This window comes from Coloeus monedula, assembly GCF_965178545.1.
Source record: "Coloeus monedula genome assembly, chromosome: 27".
NCBI lineage: Eukaryota > Metazoa > Chordata > Aves > Passeriformes > Corvidae > Coloeus > Coloeus monedula.
Window position 1 is genome coordinate 4,795,264 of NC_138807.1, and position 15,787 is coordinate 4,811,050.

The 15,787-nt window shown below is 50.6% G+C and overlaps 2 protein-coding genes across 2 annotated transcripts in view; both read left to right on the forward strand.

Annotated features, from left to right (window-relative positions):
- Nucleotides 1–1,881: 1,881 nt before the first annotated feature.
- MRPL34 (mitochondrial ribosomal protein L34) lies at nucleotides 1,882–2,570 on the forward strand (the record flags this gene model as incomplete). Its single annotated transcript, XM_082297763.1, has 2 exons — nucleotides 1,882–1,946; nucleotides 2,049–2,570. 2 exons carry the CDS (start codon nucleotides 1,882–1,884, stop codon nucleotides 2,326–2,328), a joined length of 345 nt encoding a protein of 114 aa, XP_082153889.1. The 3' UTR covers nucleotides 2,329–2,570.
- A 484-nt stretch (nucleotides 2,571–3,054) lies between these two features.
- The window catches only part of DDA1 (DET1 and DDB1 associated 1), a gene marked incomplete at its 3' end in the record, with an annotated part of 14,227 nt that continues 1,494 nt past the window's right edge, over nucleotides 3,055–15,787 (forward strand). Inside the window, exons 1-4 of the mRNA XM_082297697.1 lie at nucleotides 3,055–3,084; nucleotides 4,602–4,682; nucleotides 7,852–7,903; nucleotides 12,171–12,232. Of these exons, the coding sequence (XP_082153823.1) occupies nucleotides 3,082–3,084; nucleotides 4,602–4,682; nucleotides 7,852–7,903; nucleotides 12,171–12,232 (198 nt within the window). The 5' untranslated portion in view covers nucleotides 3,055–3,081. The remainder of the gene's footprint in view (nucleotides 3,085–4,601; nucleotides 4,683–7,851; nucleotides 7,904–12,170; nucleotides 12,233–15,787) is intronic.

Below are 15,787 nucleotides of genomic sequence, written 5' to 3' on the forward strand. Positions count from 1 at the left end.
ATGGGATGGGATGGGATGGGATGGGATTGATGGGATGGGATGGGATGGGATGGGATGGGATGGGATGGGAATGGGAATGGGAATGGGATGGGATGGGATGGGATGGGATGGGATGGGATGGGATGGGATTGATGGGATGGGATGGGATGGGATGGGATGGGATTGGATGGGATGGGATGGGATTGATGGGGTGGGGTGGGATGGGATGGGATGGGATGGGATGGGATGGGATGGGATGGGATCAGTGGGATGGGATGGGATGGGATGGGATGGGATGGGATTGATGGGAATTATGGGATGGGATGGGATTGATGGGATTGATGGGAATTATGGGATGGGATGGGATGGGATGGGATGGGATGGGATGGGATGGGGTGGGATGGGATGGGATGGGAATGGGAATGGGATGGGATGGGAATGGGAATGGGATGGGATCAATGGGATGGGATGGGATCAATGGGATGGGATGGGATGGGATGGGATGGGATTGATGGGATGGGATGGGATTGATGGGATGGGGTGGGATGGGATGGGATGGGATTGATGGGATGGGATTGATGGGATGGGATGGGATCAGTGGGATGGGATGGGATGGGATGGGATGGGACAGGGGTGGGGACGGGGAAGGGACGGGGACAGGGATGGGGACAGGGATGGGAATGGGACAGGGAGGGGCCAGGCCAGGGCCAGCGGTGGCGTTTGGGATGGGGGTGGTGGCTGTGGGGTGGCTGTGGGGTGGCAGAGGGCACGAGCGTGGCAGTGCCCTGAGTGTGGCAACGCCGCAAACGCAGCAGTGTCACAAACGCGCCGCAGGTGTGGCAGTGCCAGGGCCAGTGCCAGGAACGTGGCAGTGCCACAACCACGTCAGTACCACGAAGGTGTCACTTGTGTGGCAGTGCCACAACCACGTCAGTGCCACGAAGGTGTCACTCGTGTGGCGGTGCCAGGAACGTGGCAGTGCCACGAAGGTGTCACTCGTGTGGCGGTGCCAGGAACGTGGCAGTGCCACGAAGGTGTCACTCGTGTGGCGGTGCCAGGAACGTGGCAGTGCCACGAAGGTGTCACTCGTGTGGCGGTGCCAGGAACGTGGCAGTGCCACGAAGGTGTCACTCGTGTGGCGGTGCCAGGAACGTGGCAGTGCCACGAAGGTGTCACTCGTGTGGCGGTGCCACCTTGGTGTCACAACTCGGGTGCACCGAACACCCTCCAAGGCTGGGACAGGAGGACGAACACCGAGCCAGGGCTGAGTTTTGGGTTTATTTTCAGCCAGTTTGGGGTTTGGCAGGGTTGAGCCTCATTCCTGCCAGGTTGATTCCTGCTGGGACACAAAACCTGGGAGCTGTTCCTGCTCTTGGGGTAGGGCTGGCATTGGTCCAGGAAAGGAACAGTGGGATCCTGGAATGGTTTGGGTTGGAAGGACCTTAAATCCCATCCTCTCCCACCCTGGGATGCCTCCCACTGTCCCACCGTGCTCCAGCCTGGCCTTGGACACTTCCAGGGATCCAGGAGCAGCCACAGCTCCTCTGGGAATTCCATCCCATTCCCTCCCCACCCTCACAGCCGGGAATTCCTTCCCGATATCCCACCCGAATCTCTCCTTTTCCCATGGGAAGCCATTCCCTGCGTCCTGTCCCTTCATCCCTTATCCCAAGCCCCTCTCCAGCCCTCTGGGAGCCCTTTTAGGCCCTGCGAGCAGCTTTGAGGCCTGCATATCGCGCCGCGTATCGCGACAGCGCTGAGCACAACCCCCATGGCGACAAGGCCGCAGCGGGGCTGTTGCCATGGTAACTCCGCCACGACCCCCCCCACCCCCGAGGACTACAACCCCCATCAACCCTTGCGGCGCAGCGCAGGCTGTGATTGGCTGGGAGGACGGAGCCAATGGGAAGCGGCGTTGTTGGCGGGCGGAGCGCAATGGCGGCGCTGGGCTCGGTGTGGGGCCGCAGGTAGCGGAGGGGAGCGGGCGGTGAAATTCCAACCGTAACCATTCCAAATCAACGCCTTCCTTCCTTCTCCTCACTCCTTGTTCTCTTTTCACTCTTCCCAAGGCTTGCCCTGCTGCACCGCTCCGTCCGCAGCCCTTTCCCGCTGCTCCCAAACCCTCTGGAGCCGCTTCCCAGCGCTTCCAAGCCGTCCGTCCACGGCCGCATCCCGGTTCCAGCGTGGAATTTCCAGCAAATCCGTGGGAAATCCCGAGGGAACGAGTACCAACCCAACAACTGGAAGAGGAAGAGGACTCACGGCTGGATCAAGCGGATCAGCTCTGCCGGCGGGATCGCCGTGATCCTGCGCCGCATGCTCAAGGGCAGGAAATCCCTGAGCCACTGAGGGAGCCTCGGGAATCCGCCGGGAATTCGGGATGATCCCGCCGGGAATTCGGGATGATCCCGCCGGGAATTCGGGATGATCCCGCCGAGCCGTGGAGGTGGTGCCCGGCCCTTGCTCCCGGAGGGGTTTGGGACGCGGCTACTGCTTAAGTTGTGAAATTATCCTGGGGGTTTTTTTGGGTTTTTTTTGTGTTTAAATGCCGAGGGTTTGTGTTTATTCCGAGATAAACGTGGGAATGCGAAGTGTGCTCGAATCGCGGCGTCTCGCCCGGGACTTGCGTGCGTTCGTTGTGCTGGGAAGGTTAATGAGGAGGGGGGGGAGGATGGAAGGATTCAGGGGGTGGAATTAGGGGTGGAATTTAGGATTGTCCGTGTCAGCAGCGCCTCTGCGCCTTCGTTGCTCCATCCTGATCCCAGCACCAGCTCTGGGATGGGATGGACGCGAAGAATCCTCCTCCTTCTCCCCGCGCCGCCTAATGAGCAGCCTCTTAATTAACGCGCCGACCCGCCGCCCAAACTACAACTCCCAGCACGCCCCGCGCCGCGCTCCATCCGGGTCCTCCTGCGCTTCACCCGCCCCACCCTTCCGCGCGGGCACTTCCTGCCTCAACCCAACCTTACTGTCGGCGATTGACAGGCACGGCATCCAATAGAAAAGCAGCATTTCGCGGTGCTGACCAATAGGCGCGCACGAGGCGGGCGGCCATGACAGTGGGCGGGCCGGGGCGGCTCCTCCCGGCTGGCGGCGGCGAAGATGGTACGTGAGCCCCCCGCCCCAATGGCGGCCCCGGGCCGGCCTCAGCGCCCCGGCCGCAGCCCCCGGGCCCCGCCGCACCGGCCGCGGCCCTCCCGGTACCGCAGGGGCCGAACCGCGCCCGCCTGCGGCCTGCAGGGCCCGCGCCCCTCGAGGCCTGGGCGGGGGTGGTGGGGGGTGAGGGGTGCCCGCCCTCAGGGGTGAGGGGGAGCCTCAGGGCGCGGCGGGGCCGGGCCGGAGGATTTGGGGCTGCGGGGGGAGCCCAGGGCGGGGCTGTGGGGTGGTCTTGGGAATTTGGGGGTGCGGGGGGGGTTGGAAGCACCCTAAGGTGAGGCTGTATGGGTGGGGGGCACCCTGAGGGGGGCTGAGCCGTTTGTGTTGGGGAGGGGGTGAGGGGGCACCCTAAAGTGGGGCTGAACCATTTGTTATGGGGGGGGGGGGTTGAGAGGGGCACCCTAAGGTGAGGGGGACACCCTAAAGTTGGGTTGAACCATTTGTTTTGTGGGGGGAGGTTCGGGGGACGCCCTAAGGTGTGGGGGACACCCTAAAGTGGGCTGAACCATTTGTTTCTTGGGGGGGGGTTGAGAGGGGCACCCTAAGGTGAGGGGGACACCCTAAAGTGGGCTGAACCATTTGTTTTATAGGGGGGAGGTTTAGGGGGCCACCCTAAGGTGAGGGGGACACCCTAAAGTTGGGTTGAACCATTTGTTTTATGGGAGAGGTTTAGGGGGGGCACCCTAAAGTGGGGCTGAACCATTTGTTTTGTGGGGGGGTTTAGGGGAGCACCCTAAGGTTGGGCTGCACCATTTGTTTTGTGGGGGGAGGTTCGGGGGACACCCTAAGGTGAGGGGGACACCCTAAAGTTGGGCTGAACCATTTGTTTTATAGGGGGGGTTTAGGGGGACACCCTAAAGTTGGGCTGAACCATTTGTTTTATAGGGGGGGTTTAGGGGGACACCCTAAAGTGGGGCTGAACCATTTGTTTTAGGGGGGGGGAGGGGTTGAGGGGTGCTGGGTGTTCCCCCTTTGGAATATTTGGGGGCATTTTGGAATATTTTGGGATCCCCCTGGGCTTTGGGAGCTTCTCCACCCTCAAGTTTTTTGGGAAGTCAGGGATTGGAGCCTCCCCAGCCCTGGGATGATCCTTTGGGAATTTTGGGATGGGAATTGAGGGATTTGGATCCCAGGAGCCCCTCCCCCAGCCCTGGGATGATCCTTTGGGAATTTTGGGATGGGAATTATTCCATGGGATTGATTTCGAGCCACCATTCCCAGGTATCCCAAGAGTTGGGAATCGGAGCCTTGGGATCACCCTTGAGAATTTTCCCTGGAAAAAGGAAACTTTGTGCTGCCCAAATCCTGGGAATTCTCAGCTTTTCCGCTCGATCCCCTGGAATTTGGGGCCGGGTGTGGGGTTGGTTGGAGGGACACAAATCCCTGGGATCTCCGAGCATTCCTTGGGCTTTCCCTGCTCCTTTCCTGAGGTGGTTTTTGTTTTTTTGGGAATTCTGGCTCTCCAGGCAGATTTCCTGAAGGGGCTCCCGGTGTACAACAAGAGCAACTTCAGCAGATTCCATGCGGATTCCGTCTGCAAAGCTTCCGTGAGTGCTCCCGAGGCCGGATTCCCAAATCCCAGCGTTCCCCAATCCCAGCGTTCCCAAATCCCAGCGTTCCCCAATCCCAGCGTTCCCAAATCCCAGCGTTCCCCATCCCGCTGTTCCTGAAACCCCCACAATTCCCAAATCCTGGCCTTGCAAATCTCAGTGTTCTCCCGTCCCAAATCCCAGCGTTCCCAAATCCCAGTGTTCTCCCGTCCCAAACCCCGCAATTCCCAAATCCTGGCCTTCCAAATCCCGCAATTCCCCAATCCCAACAGTCCCAAAGCCCGCTGTTCCTGAAAGCCTGCAATTCCCAAATCCCAGCATTCCCAAATCCCAGCGTTCCCAAATCCCGGTGTTCTCCCATCCCAAACCCCGCAATTCCCAGTCTCACCATTCCCGTTCCCAAATCCCAGCATTCCCAAATCCCAGTGTTCCCATCCCATTCACCCTCCCAAATCCCACCATTCCCACTTCCCAGAGTTCCCAAATCCCACCATTCCCATTCCCAAATCCCAGTGTTCTCCCATCCCAAATCCCACCATTCCCAAATCCCAGCATTCCCACCATTCCCAATCCCACCATTCCCACCATTCCCAGTCCCACCATTCCCAGTCCCACCATTCCCAGTCCCACCATTCCCAATCCCACCATTCCCACCATTCCCACCATTCCCAGTCCCACCATTCCCAGTCCCACCATTCCCAGTCCCACCATTCCCACCATTCCCAATCCCACCATTCCCACCATTCCCAGTCCCACCATTCCCATTCCCACCATTCCCACCATTCCCATTCCCACCACTCCCAATCCCACCATTCCCAGTCCCACCATTCCCACCATTCCCATTCCCACCATTCCCAGTCCCACCATTCCCAATCCCACCATTCCCGTTCCCACCATTCCCATTCCCACCATTCCCAATCCCACCATTCCCATTCCCACCATTCCCACCATTCCCATTCCCACCACTCCCATTCCCACCATTCCCATTCCCACCATTCCCAGTCCCACCAGTCCCACCATTCCCAGTCCCACCATTCCCAGTCCCACCATTCCCAGTCCCACCATTCCCATTCCCACCATTCCCAATCCCACCATTCCCACCATTCCCAATCCCACCATACCCAATCCCACCATTCCCAGTCCCACCATTCCCACCATTCCCAGTCCCACCATTCCCACCATTCCCAGTCCCACCATTCCCACCATTCCCAGTCCCACCATTCCCATTCCCACCATTCCCATTCCCACCATTCCCATTCCCACCATTCCCAGTCCCACCAGTCCCACCATTCCCAGTCCCACCATTCCCAGTCCCACCATTCCCATTCCCACCATTCCCACCATTCCCACCATTCCCAGTCCCACCATTCCCAATCCCACCATTCCCAATCCCACCATTCCCACCATTCCCAGTCCCACCATTCCCAGTCCCACCATTCCCAGTCCCACCATTCCGAGTCCCACCATTCCCAATCCCACCATTCCCATTCCGAGTCCCACCATTCCCACCATTCCCACCATTCCCACCATTCCCACCATTCCCACCATTCCCATTCCCACCATTCCCATTCCCACCATTCCCATTCCCACCACTCCCAATCCCACCATTCCCACCATTCCCAGTCCCACCATTCCCAGTCCCACCATTCCCAATCCCACCATTCCCACCATTCCCACCATTCCCACCATTCCCAGTCCCACCAGTCCCACCATTCCCAGTCCCACCATTCCCAGTCCCACCATTCCCAGTCCCACCATTCCCACCATTCCCACCATTCCCACCATTCCCACCATTCCCACCATTCCCAGTCCCACCAGTCCCACCATTCCCAGTCCCACCATTCCCAGTCCCACCATTCCCAGTCCCACCAGTCCCACCATTCCCACCATTCCCACCATTCCCACCATTCCCAGTCCCACCATTCCCAGTCCCACCATTCCCATTCCCACCATTCCCACCATTCCCAGTCCCACCATTCCCAGTCCCACCAGTCCCACCATTCCCAGTCCCACCATTCCCATTCCCACCATTCCCATTCCCACCATTCCCAGTCCCACCATTCCCAGTCCCACCATTCCCAGTCCCACCATTCCCATTCCCACCATTCCCACCATTCCCAGTCCCACCATTCCCAGTCCCACCATTCCCAGTCCCACCATTCCCATTCCCACCATTCCCACCATTCCCAGTCCCACCATTCCCAGTCCCACCATTCCCAGTCCCACCATTCCCAGTCCCACCATTCCCACCATTCCCATTCCCACCATTCCCACCATTCCCAGTCCCACCATTCCCACCAGTCCCACCATTCCCAGTCCCACCATTCCCACCATTCCCAGTCCCACCATTCCCAGTCCCACCATTCCCACCATTCCCAGTCCCACCATTCCCAGTCCCACCATTCCCAGTCCCACCATTCCCAGTCCCACCATTCCCACCATTCCCATTCCCACCATTCCCAGTCCCACCATTCCCAGTCCCACCATTCCCACCATTCCCACCATTCCCACCATTCCCACCATTCCCAGTCCCACCATTCCCACCATTCCCAATCCCACCATTCCCAATCCCAATGTTCTCCCATTCCCACCATTCCCAATCCCACCATTCCCACCATTCCCATTCCCACCATTCCCACCATTCCCACCATTCCCACCATTCCCACCATTCCCAGTCCCACCATTCCCATTCCCACCATTCCCAATCCCACCATTCCCATTCCCAGTCCCACCATTCCCAGTCCCACCATTCCCATTCCCAGTCCCACCATTCCCATTCCCACCATTCCCAATCCCACCATTCCCAATCCCACCATTCCCACCATTCCCATTCCCACCATTCCCACCATTCCCAGTCCCACCATTCCCATTCCCAGTCCCACCATTCCCAATCCCACCATTCCCAGTCCCACCATTCCCAGTCCCACCATTCCCACCATTCCCATTCCCACCATTCCCATTCCCACCATTCCCAGTCCCACCATTCCCAGTCCCACCATTCCCAGTCCCACCATTCCCGTTCCCACCATTCCCACCATTCCCAGTCCCACCATTCCCAGTCCCACCATTCCCAGTCCCACCATTCCCGTTCCCACCATTCCCAGTCCCACCATTCCCACCATTCCCATTCCCGTTGCTGACGGATTCCTTGCAATTCCCATTCCAGAACCGGCGGCCCTCGGTGTATTTGCCCACCAGAGAATTCCCCTCGGAACAGAGTGAGTTTCCCCGGGAAAATCCCGCTTTTTCCATGACTTTCTCCGGCTTCACGGAGGAAATCCCCAAATCCCAACTTCCCCCTTCTTTGCTCCCCAATTTCCCCCTTTTAATTCCCAGTTTTCCCTTCATTTATTCCCAATTTTCCCCCATTTATTTCCAATTTTCTCCTTCTTAATTCCCAATTTTCCCTTCATTTATTCCTAATTTTCTCCCCATTTATTGTCAATATTCCCTTTTTTTATTCCCAATTTTACCCCATTTATTCCCAATTTTCTCCCTTTTAATTCCCAGTTTTCCCTTCATTTATTCCTAATTTTCCCTTCCTTTATTCCCAATTTTCTCCCTTTTAATTCCCAATTTTCCCTTAATTGATTCCCAATTTCCTCCCCATTTATTCCCAATTTTCCCTTAATTGATTCCCAATTTCCTCCCCATTTATTCCCAATTTTCCTTTTATTTATTCCCAACATTCCCCTTCTTTATTCCCAATTTTCCCTTCATTTATTCCCAATTTTCCCTTTCTTTATCCCAAATATTTCCCTTCTTTATTCCCAACATTCCCCTTAATTTATTCCCAGTTTTCCCTTTCTTTATTCCCAATTTTCCCCACATTTCTTCCCAATATTCCCCTTTATTCCCAATTTTCCCTTCATTTATTCCCAATTTTCCTTTCATTTATTCCCAACTTTCCCTTAACTTATTCCCAATTTTTCCCTTCTTAATTCCCATCTTTCCCTTCATTTATTCCCAATTTTCCCCCCATTAATTCCCAACATTCCCCTTCTTTATTCCCAATATTCCCCTTCTTTATTCCCAATTTTCTCTTTATTTTTTCCCAATTTCTCTTTATTTATTCCCAATTTTCCCCCTATTTCTTCCCAACTTTCTCCCCATGTATTCCCAATTTTCCCTTTCTTTATTCCCAATTTCCCCCCCCATTTATTCTCATTTTCCCCCCATTTATTCCAAATTTTTCCCTTTCTTTATTCCCAATTTTCCCCTTTTTAATTCCCAATTTTCCTTTCATTTATTCCCAATTTTCCCTTCATTTATTCCCAATTTCCCTTAACTTATTCCCAGTTTTCCCCTTCTTAATTCCCAATTTTCCGTTCTTAATTCCCAATTTTCTCTTTATTTATTCCCAACTTTCCCCTTCTTTATCCCAAATATTCCCCTTCTTTATTCCCAATTTTCTCTTTATTTATTCCCAATTTCTCCCCCATTTATTCCCAATTTTCCCTTCATTCCCAATTTTCTCCCCATTTATTCCCATTTTTCCCTTTCTTAATTCCCAATTTCCCCCCATTTATTCCCAATTTTCCTTTTATTTATTCCCAACATTCCCCTTCTTTATTCCCAACTTTCCCATTAATTCCCAACATTTCCCTTCATTTATTCCCAATTTTCCCTTTATTTATCCCCAACATTCCCCTTCTTTATCCCAAATATTCCCCTTCTTTATTCCCAATTTTCTCTTTATTTATTCCCAGTTTTCCCCCTATTTCTTCCCAACTTTCTCCCCATGTATTCCCAATTTTCCCTTTCTTTATTCCCATTTTCCCCTTTCTTTATTCCCAATTTCCCCCCCATTTATTCCCAATTTTCCCTTCATTTATTCCCAATTTTCCCCCCATTTATTCCAAATTTTTCCCTTTCTTTATTCCCAATTTTCCCCTTTTTAATTCCCATCTTTCCCTTCATTTATTCCCAATTTTCCCCCCATTAATTCCCCCAATATTCCCCTTCTTTATCCCAAATATTCCCCTTCTTTATTCCCAATTTTCTCTTTATTTTTTCCCAATTTCTCTTTATTTATTCCCAATTTTCCCCCTATTTCTTCCCAACTTTCTCCCCATGTATTCCCAATTTTCCCTTTCTTTATTCCCAATTTCCCCCCCATTTATTCCCAATTTTCCCTTAATTTATTCCCAATTTTCCCCCCATTTATTCCCAATTTTTCCCTTTCTTTATTCCCAATTTTCCCCTTTTTAATTCCCAATTTTCCCTTCATCTATTCCCAATTTCCCTTAACTTATTCCCAGTTTTTTCCCTTCTTAATTCCCAATTTTCCATTCTTTTTTCCCAATTTTCCCTTTATTTATCCCCAACATTCCCCTTCTTTATCCCAAATATTCCCCTTCTTTATTCCCTATTTTCTCTTTAATTTATTCCCATTTTTTCCCCTTCTTAATTCCCATTTTCCTCCATTTATTCCCAATTTTCCTTTTATTTATTCCCAACATTCCCCTTCTTTATTCCCAATTTTCCCCCCATTTATTCCCAATTTTCCTTTTCTTTATTCCCAATTTCCCCCCCCATTTATTCTCATTTTCCCCCCATTTATTCCAAATTTTCCCTTTCTTTATTCCCAATTTTCCCCTTTTTAATTCCCATCTTTCCCTTCATTTATTCCCAATTTTCCCCCCATTAATTCCCAACATTCCCCCTTCTTTATCCCAAATATTCCCCTTCTTTATTCCCAATTTTCTCTTTATTTATTCCCAATTTCCCCCCCATTTATTCCCAATTTTCCCTTCATTTATTCCCAACTTTCTCCCCATTATTCTCATTTTTCCCTTAATTATTCCCATTTTTCCCTTTCTTAATTCCCAATTTCCCCCCATTTATTCCCAATTTTCCTTTTATTTATTCCCAACATTCCCCTTCTTTATCCCAAATATTCCCCTTCTTTATTCCCTATTTTCTCTTTATTTATTCCCATTTTTTCCCCTTCTTAATTCCCAATTTTCCTCCATTTATTCCCAATTTTCCTTTTATTTATTCCCAACATTCCCCTTCTTTATTCCCAATTTTCCCTTCATTTATTCCCAATTTTCCCTTTCTTTATCCCAAATATTTCCCTTCTTTATTCCCAACATTCCCCTTAATTTATTCCCAGTTTTCCCTTTCTTTATTCCCAATTTTCCCCTTCTTTATTCCCAATTTTCCCCACATTTCTTCCCAATGTTCCCCATTTATTCCCAATTTTCCCTTAATTTATTCCCAATTTTCCTTTCATTTATTCCCAACTTTCCCTTAACTTATTCCCAATTTTTCCCTTCTTAATTCCCATCTTTCCCTTCATTTATTCCCAATTTTCCCCCCATTTATTCCCAACATTCCCCTTCTTTATCCCAAATATTCCCCTTCTTTATTCCCAATTTTCTCTTTATTTTTTCCCAATTTTCTCTTTATTTATTCCCAATTTTCCCCCTATTTCTTCCCAACTTTCTCCCCATGTATTCCCAATTTTCCCTTAATTTATTCCCAATTTTCCCCCCATTTATTCCCAATTTTCCCCTTTTTAATTCCCAATTTTCCCTTCATCTATTCCCAATTTCCCTTAACTTATTCCCAGTTTTTCCCTTCTTAATTCCCAATTTTCCATTCTTTTTTCCCAATTTTCCCTTTATATATCCCCAACATTCCCCTTAATTTATTCCCAGTTTTCCCTTTCTTTATTCCCAATTTTCCCCTTCTTAATTCCCAATTTTCCCCCCATTTATTCCCAATTTTCCCTTCATTCCCAATTTTCTCCCCATTTATTCCCAATTTTTCCCTTAATTTATTCCCAATTTTCCCCTTCTTAATTCCCAATTTTCCCTTCATTTATTCCCAATTTTCCCTTTCTTTATTCCCAATTTTCCCTTTCTTTATTACCAATTTTCCCTTAATTTATTCCCAAATTTCCTCCCCATTTATTCCCAATTTTCCCTTCATTTATTCCCAATTTCCTCCACATTTATTCCCAATTTTCCTTTCTTTATTCCCAATTTTCCCCTTTTTAATTCCCAATTTTCCTTTCATCTATTCCCAATTTCCCTTCACTTATTCCCAATTTTCCCCTTTTTTATTCCCAATTTTCCCCTTTTTTATTCCCAATTTTCCTTTCTTTATTCCCAATTTTCCCCTTTTTAATTCCCAATTTTCCTTTCATCTATTCCCAATTTCCCTTCACTTATTCCCAATTTTCCCCTTTTTTATTCCCAATTTTCCCCTTTTTTATTCCCAATTTTTCCCTTCTTTATTCCCAATTTTCCCCTTTTTTATTCCCAATTTTCCCTTCATCTATTCCCAATTTTCCTTTCATCTATTCCCAATTTCCCTTCACTTATTCCCAATTTTTCCCTTCTTAATTCCCATCTTTCCCTTCCTTCATTCCCAACTTTCCTCCACCAATTCCCAACATTTCCCTCCCTCCTTCATCCATCGAATCCTCCTCAACCTGGAATGGTTTTCCCACTTTTTCCTTGGAATTCTGCCCAGTTATCGTGACAGAGAAGACGAACATCCTCCTGCGCTACCTCCACCAGCAGTGGGACAAAAAGGTGATTTTTGGCAACCGAATTCCCGAGGGCTTTTCCCGGGAATTTGGGATTTCATTCATCCCGAAAAGAATTCAACTCTTGGAATCTCGGCCTGGATCAGCTCTGGGGAATGGGAATTCTGGGAGAGGAGGGGGAGGGGTGGGGAAATGGGGGTTAAAGGGAGGGGTTGGGTGGGATTTGGGGAATTCCTGGGATTTTGGGATGTTGGGATTTTGGGATGGTGGCATTGGGGATGTTGGGATTTGGGGAATTCCTGGGATTTTGGGGATGGTGGGATTTGGGGAATTCCTGGGATTTGGGGAATTCCTGGGATTTTGGGAATTCCTGGGATTTGGGGAGTGGTGGGAGTGGGGAATGGTGGGATTTGGGAATGGTGGGATTTTGGGATGTTGGGATTTGGGGAATTCCTGGGATTTTGGGATGTTGGGATTTGGGGATGTTGGGATTTGGGGAATTTGGGATTTGGGGAACTCTGGGATTTGGGGAATTGGGGATTTGGGGAACGCTGGGATTTGGGAACTCTGGGAGTGGAGAACTCTGGGATTTGGGGAATTTGGGATTTGGGGAACTCTGGATTTGGGGAACTCTGGGATTTGGGAACTCTGGGATTTGGAGAACTCTGGATTTGGGGACTCTGGATTTGGGGAATTTGGGATTTGGGGAATACTGGGATTTGGGGAATTTGGGATTTGGGGAATTCCTGGGATTTGGGGATGTTGGGATTTTGGGATGGTGGCATTGGGGATGTTGGGATTTGGGGAATTCCTGGGATTTTGGGGATGGTGGGATTTGGGGAATTCCTGGGATTTGGGGAATTCCTGGGATTTGGGGAGTGGTGGGAGTGGGGAATGGTGGGATTTTGGGGATGGTGGGATTTTGGGGAATTTGGGGAATTTGGGATTTGGGGATGGTGGGATTTTGGGAATTCCTGGGATTTGGGAATGGTGGGATTTGGGGATGGTGGGATTTGGGGAATTCCTGGGATTTGGGAGTGGTGGGATTTGGGATGTTGGGATTTGGGGAATTCCTGGGATTTTGGGATGTTGGGATTTTGGGAGTGGTGGGATTTGGGATGGTGGGATTTTGGGGAATTCCTGGGATTTGGGGAGTGGTGGATTGAGAATGTTGAGATTTGGGAACTCTGGGATTGGAGAACGCCGGGATTTGGGGAATTTGGGATTTGGGGAATTTGGGATTTGGGGAACTCTGGGATTTGGGGAACGTTGGAATTGAGAACGTTGAGATTTCGGAACTCTGGGATTTGGGGAATTCTGGGATTTGGGGAACTCTGGATTTGGGAACTCTGGGATTTGGAGAACTCTGGATTTGGGGAATTTGGGATTTGGGGAATTCTGGGATTTGAGGAATATGGGGATTGGGGAACTCTGGGATTTGGGGAACTCCGGGATTTGGGGAATTGGGGATTTGGGGAATTGGGGATTTGGGGAATTTGGGATTTGGGGAATTCTGGGATTTGGGGAACTCTGGATTTGGGAACTCTGGGATTTGGAGAACTCTGGATTTGGGGAATTTGGGATTTGGGGAATTCTGGGATTTGGGGAATATGGGGATTGGGGAACGCCAGGATTTGGGGAACTCTGGGATTGGAGAACTCCAGGATTTGGGGAATTTGGGATTTGGGGAATTCTGGGATTTGGGGAATTTGGGATTTGGGGAATTCTGGGATTTGGGAACTCTGGGATTTGGGGAACTCTGGGATTGGAGAACTCTGGGATTTGGGGAATTTGGGATTTGGGGAATTCTGGGATTTGGGGAACTCTGGGATTGGAGAACTCTGGGATTTGGAGAACTCTGGATTTGGGGAATTTGGGATTTGGAGAACTCTGGATTTGGGGAATTTGGGATTTGGGGAATTCTGGGATTTGGGGAACTCTGGATTTGGGGAACTCTGGGATTTGGGGAACTCTGGGATTTGGGGAACTCTGGATTTGGGGAATTTGGATTTGGGGAACTCTGGGATTTGGGGACCTCTGGATTTGGGGACTCTGGATTTGGGGAATTTGGGATTTGGGGAACTCTGGATTTGGGGAATTTGGGATTTGGGGAATTCTGGGATTTGAGGAATGTGGGGATTGGGGAACGCCAGGATTTGGGGAACTCTGGGATTGGAGAACTCCGGGATTTGGGGAATTGGGATTTGGGGAATTGGGGATTTGGGGAACTCTGGATTTGGGGAATTCTGGGATTTGGGGAATTCTGGGATTTGGAGAACTCTGGATTTGGGGAATTTGGGATTTGGGGAATTCTGGGATTGGAGAACTCCGGGATTTGGGGAACTCTGGGATTTGGGAACTCTGGGATTTGGAGAACTCTGGATTTGGGGAATTTGGGATTTGGGGAATTCTGGGATTTGGGGAATACCGGGATTTGAGGAATGTGGGGATTGGGGAACGCCAGGATTTGGGGAACTCTGGGAGTGAGAATTCTGGGATTTGGGGAATTTGGGATTTGGGGAATTTGGGATTGGAGAACTCTGGGATTTGGGGAATTCTGGGATTTGGAGAACTCTGGATTTGGGGAATTCCTGGGATTTGGGGAATTCCTGGGATTTGGGGATGTTGGGATTTTGGGATGGTGGCATTGGGGATGTTGGGATTTGGGGAATTCCTGGGATTTTGGGGATGGTGGGATTTGGGGAATTCCTGGGATTTGGGGAATTCCTGGGATTTTGGGAATTCCTGGGATTTGGGGAGTGGTGGGAGTGGGGAATGGTGGGATTTTGGGGATGGTGGGATTTTGGGGAATTTGGGGAATTTGGGATTTGGGGATGGTGGGATTTTGGGAATTCCTGGGATTTGGGAATGGTGGATTTGGGGATGTTGGGATTTGGGGAATTCCTGGGATTTTGGGAGTGGTGGGATTTGGGGAATGGTGGGATTGGGGATGGTGGGATTTGGGGAATTCCTGGGATTTGGGGAATTCCTGGGATTTGGGGAGTGGTGGGCGTGGGAATGGTGGGATTGAGAATGGTGGGATTTTGGGGAATTTGGGGAATTTGGATTTGGGGATGGTGGGATTTTGGGATGTTGGGATTTGGGGAATTCCTGGGATTTTGGGATGTTGGGATTTGGGGATGTTGGGATTTGGGGAATTTGGGATTTGGGGAACTCTGGGATTTGGGGAATTGGGGATTTGGGGAACGCTGGGATTTGGGAACTCTGGGAGTGGAGAACTCTGGGATTTGGGGAATTTGGGATTTGGGGAACTCTGGATTTGGGGAACTCTGGGATTTGGGGAACTCTGGGATTTGGGAACTCTGGGATTTGGGGAACTCTGGATTTGGGGAATTTGGGATTTGGGGAATTCTGGGATTTGAGGAATGTGGGGATTGGGGAACGCCAGGATTTGGGGAACTCTGGGATTGGAGAACTCCGGGATTTGGGGAATTGGGGATTTGGGGAATACTGGGATTTGGGGAATTCTGGGATTTGGGGAATACCGGGATTTGAGGAATATGGGGATTGGGGAACGCCAGGATTTGGGGAACTCTGGGATTGGAGAACTCTGGGATTTGGGGGAATTTGGGATTTGGGG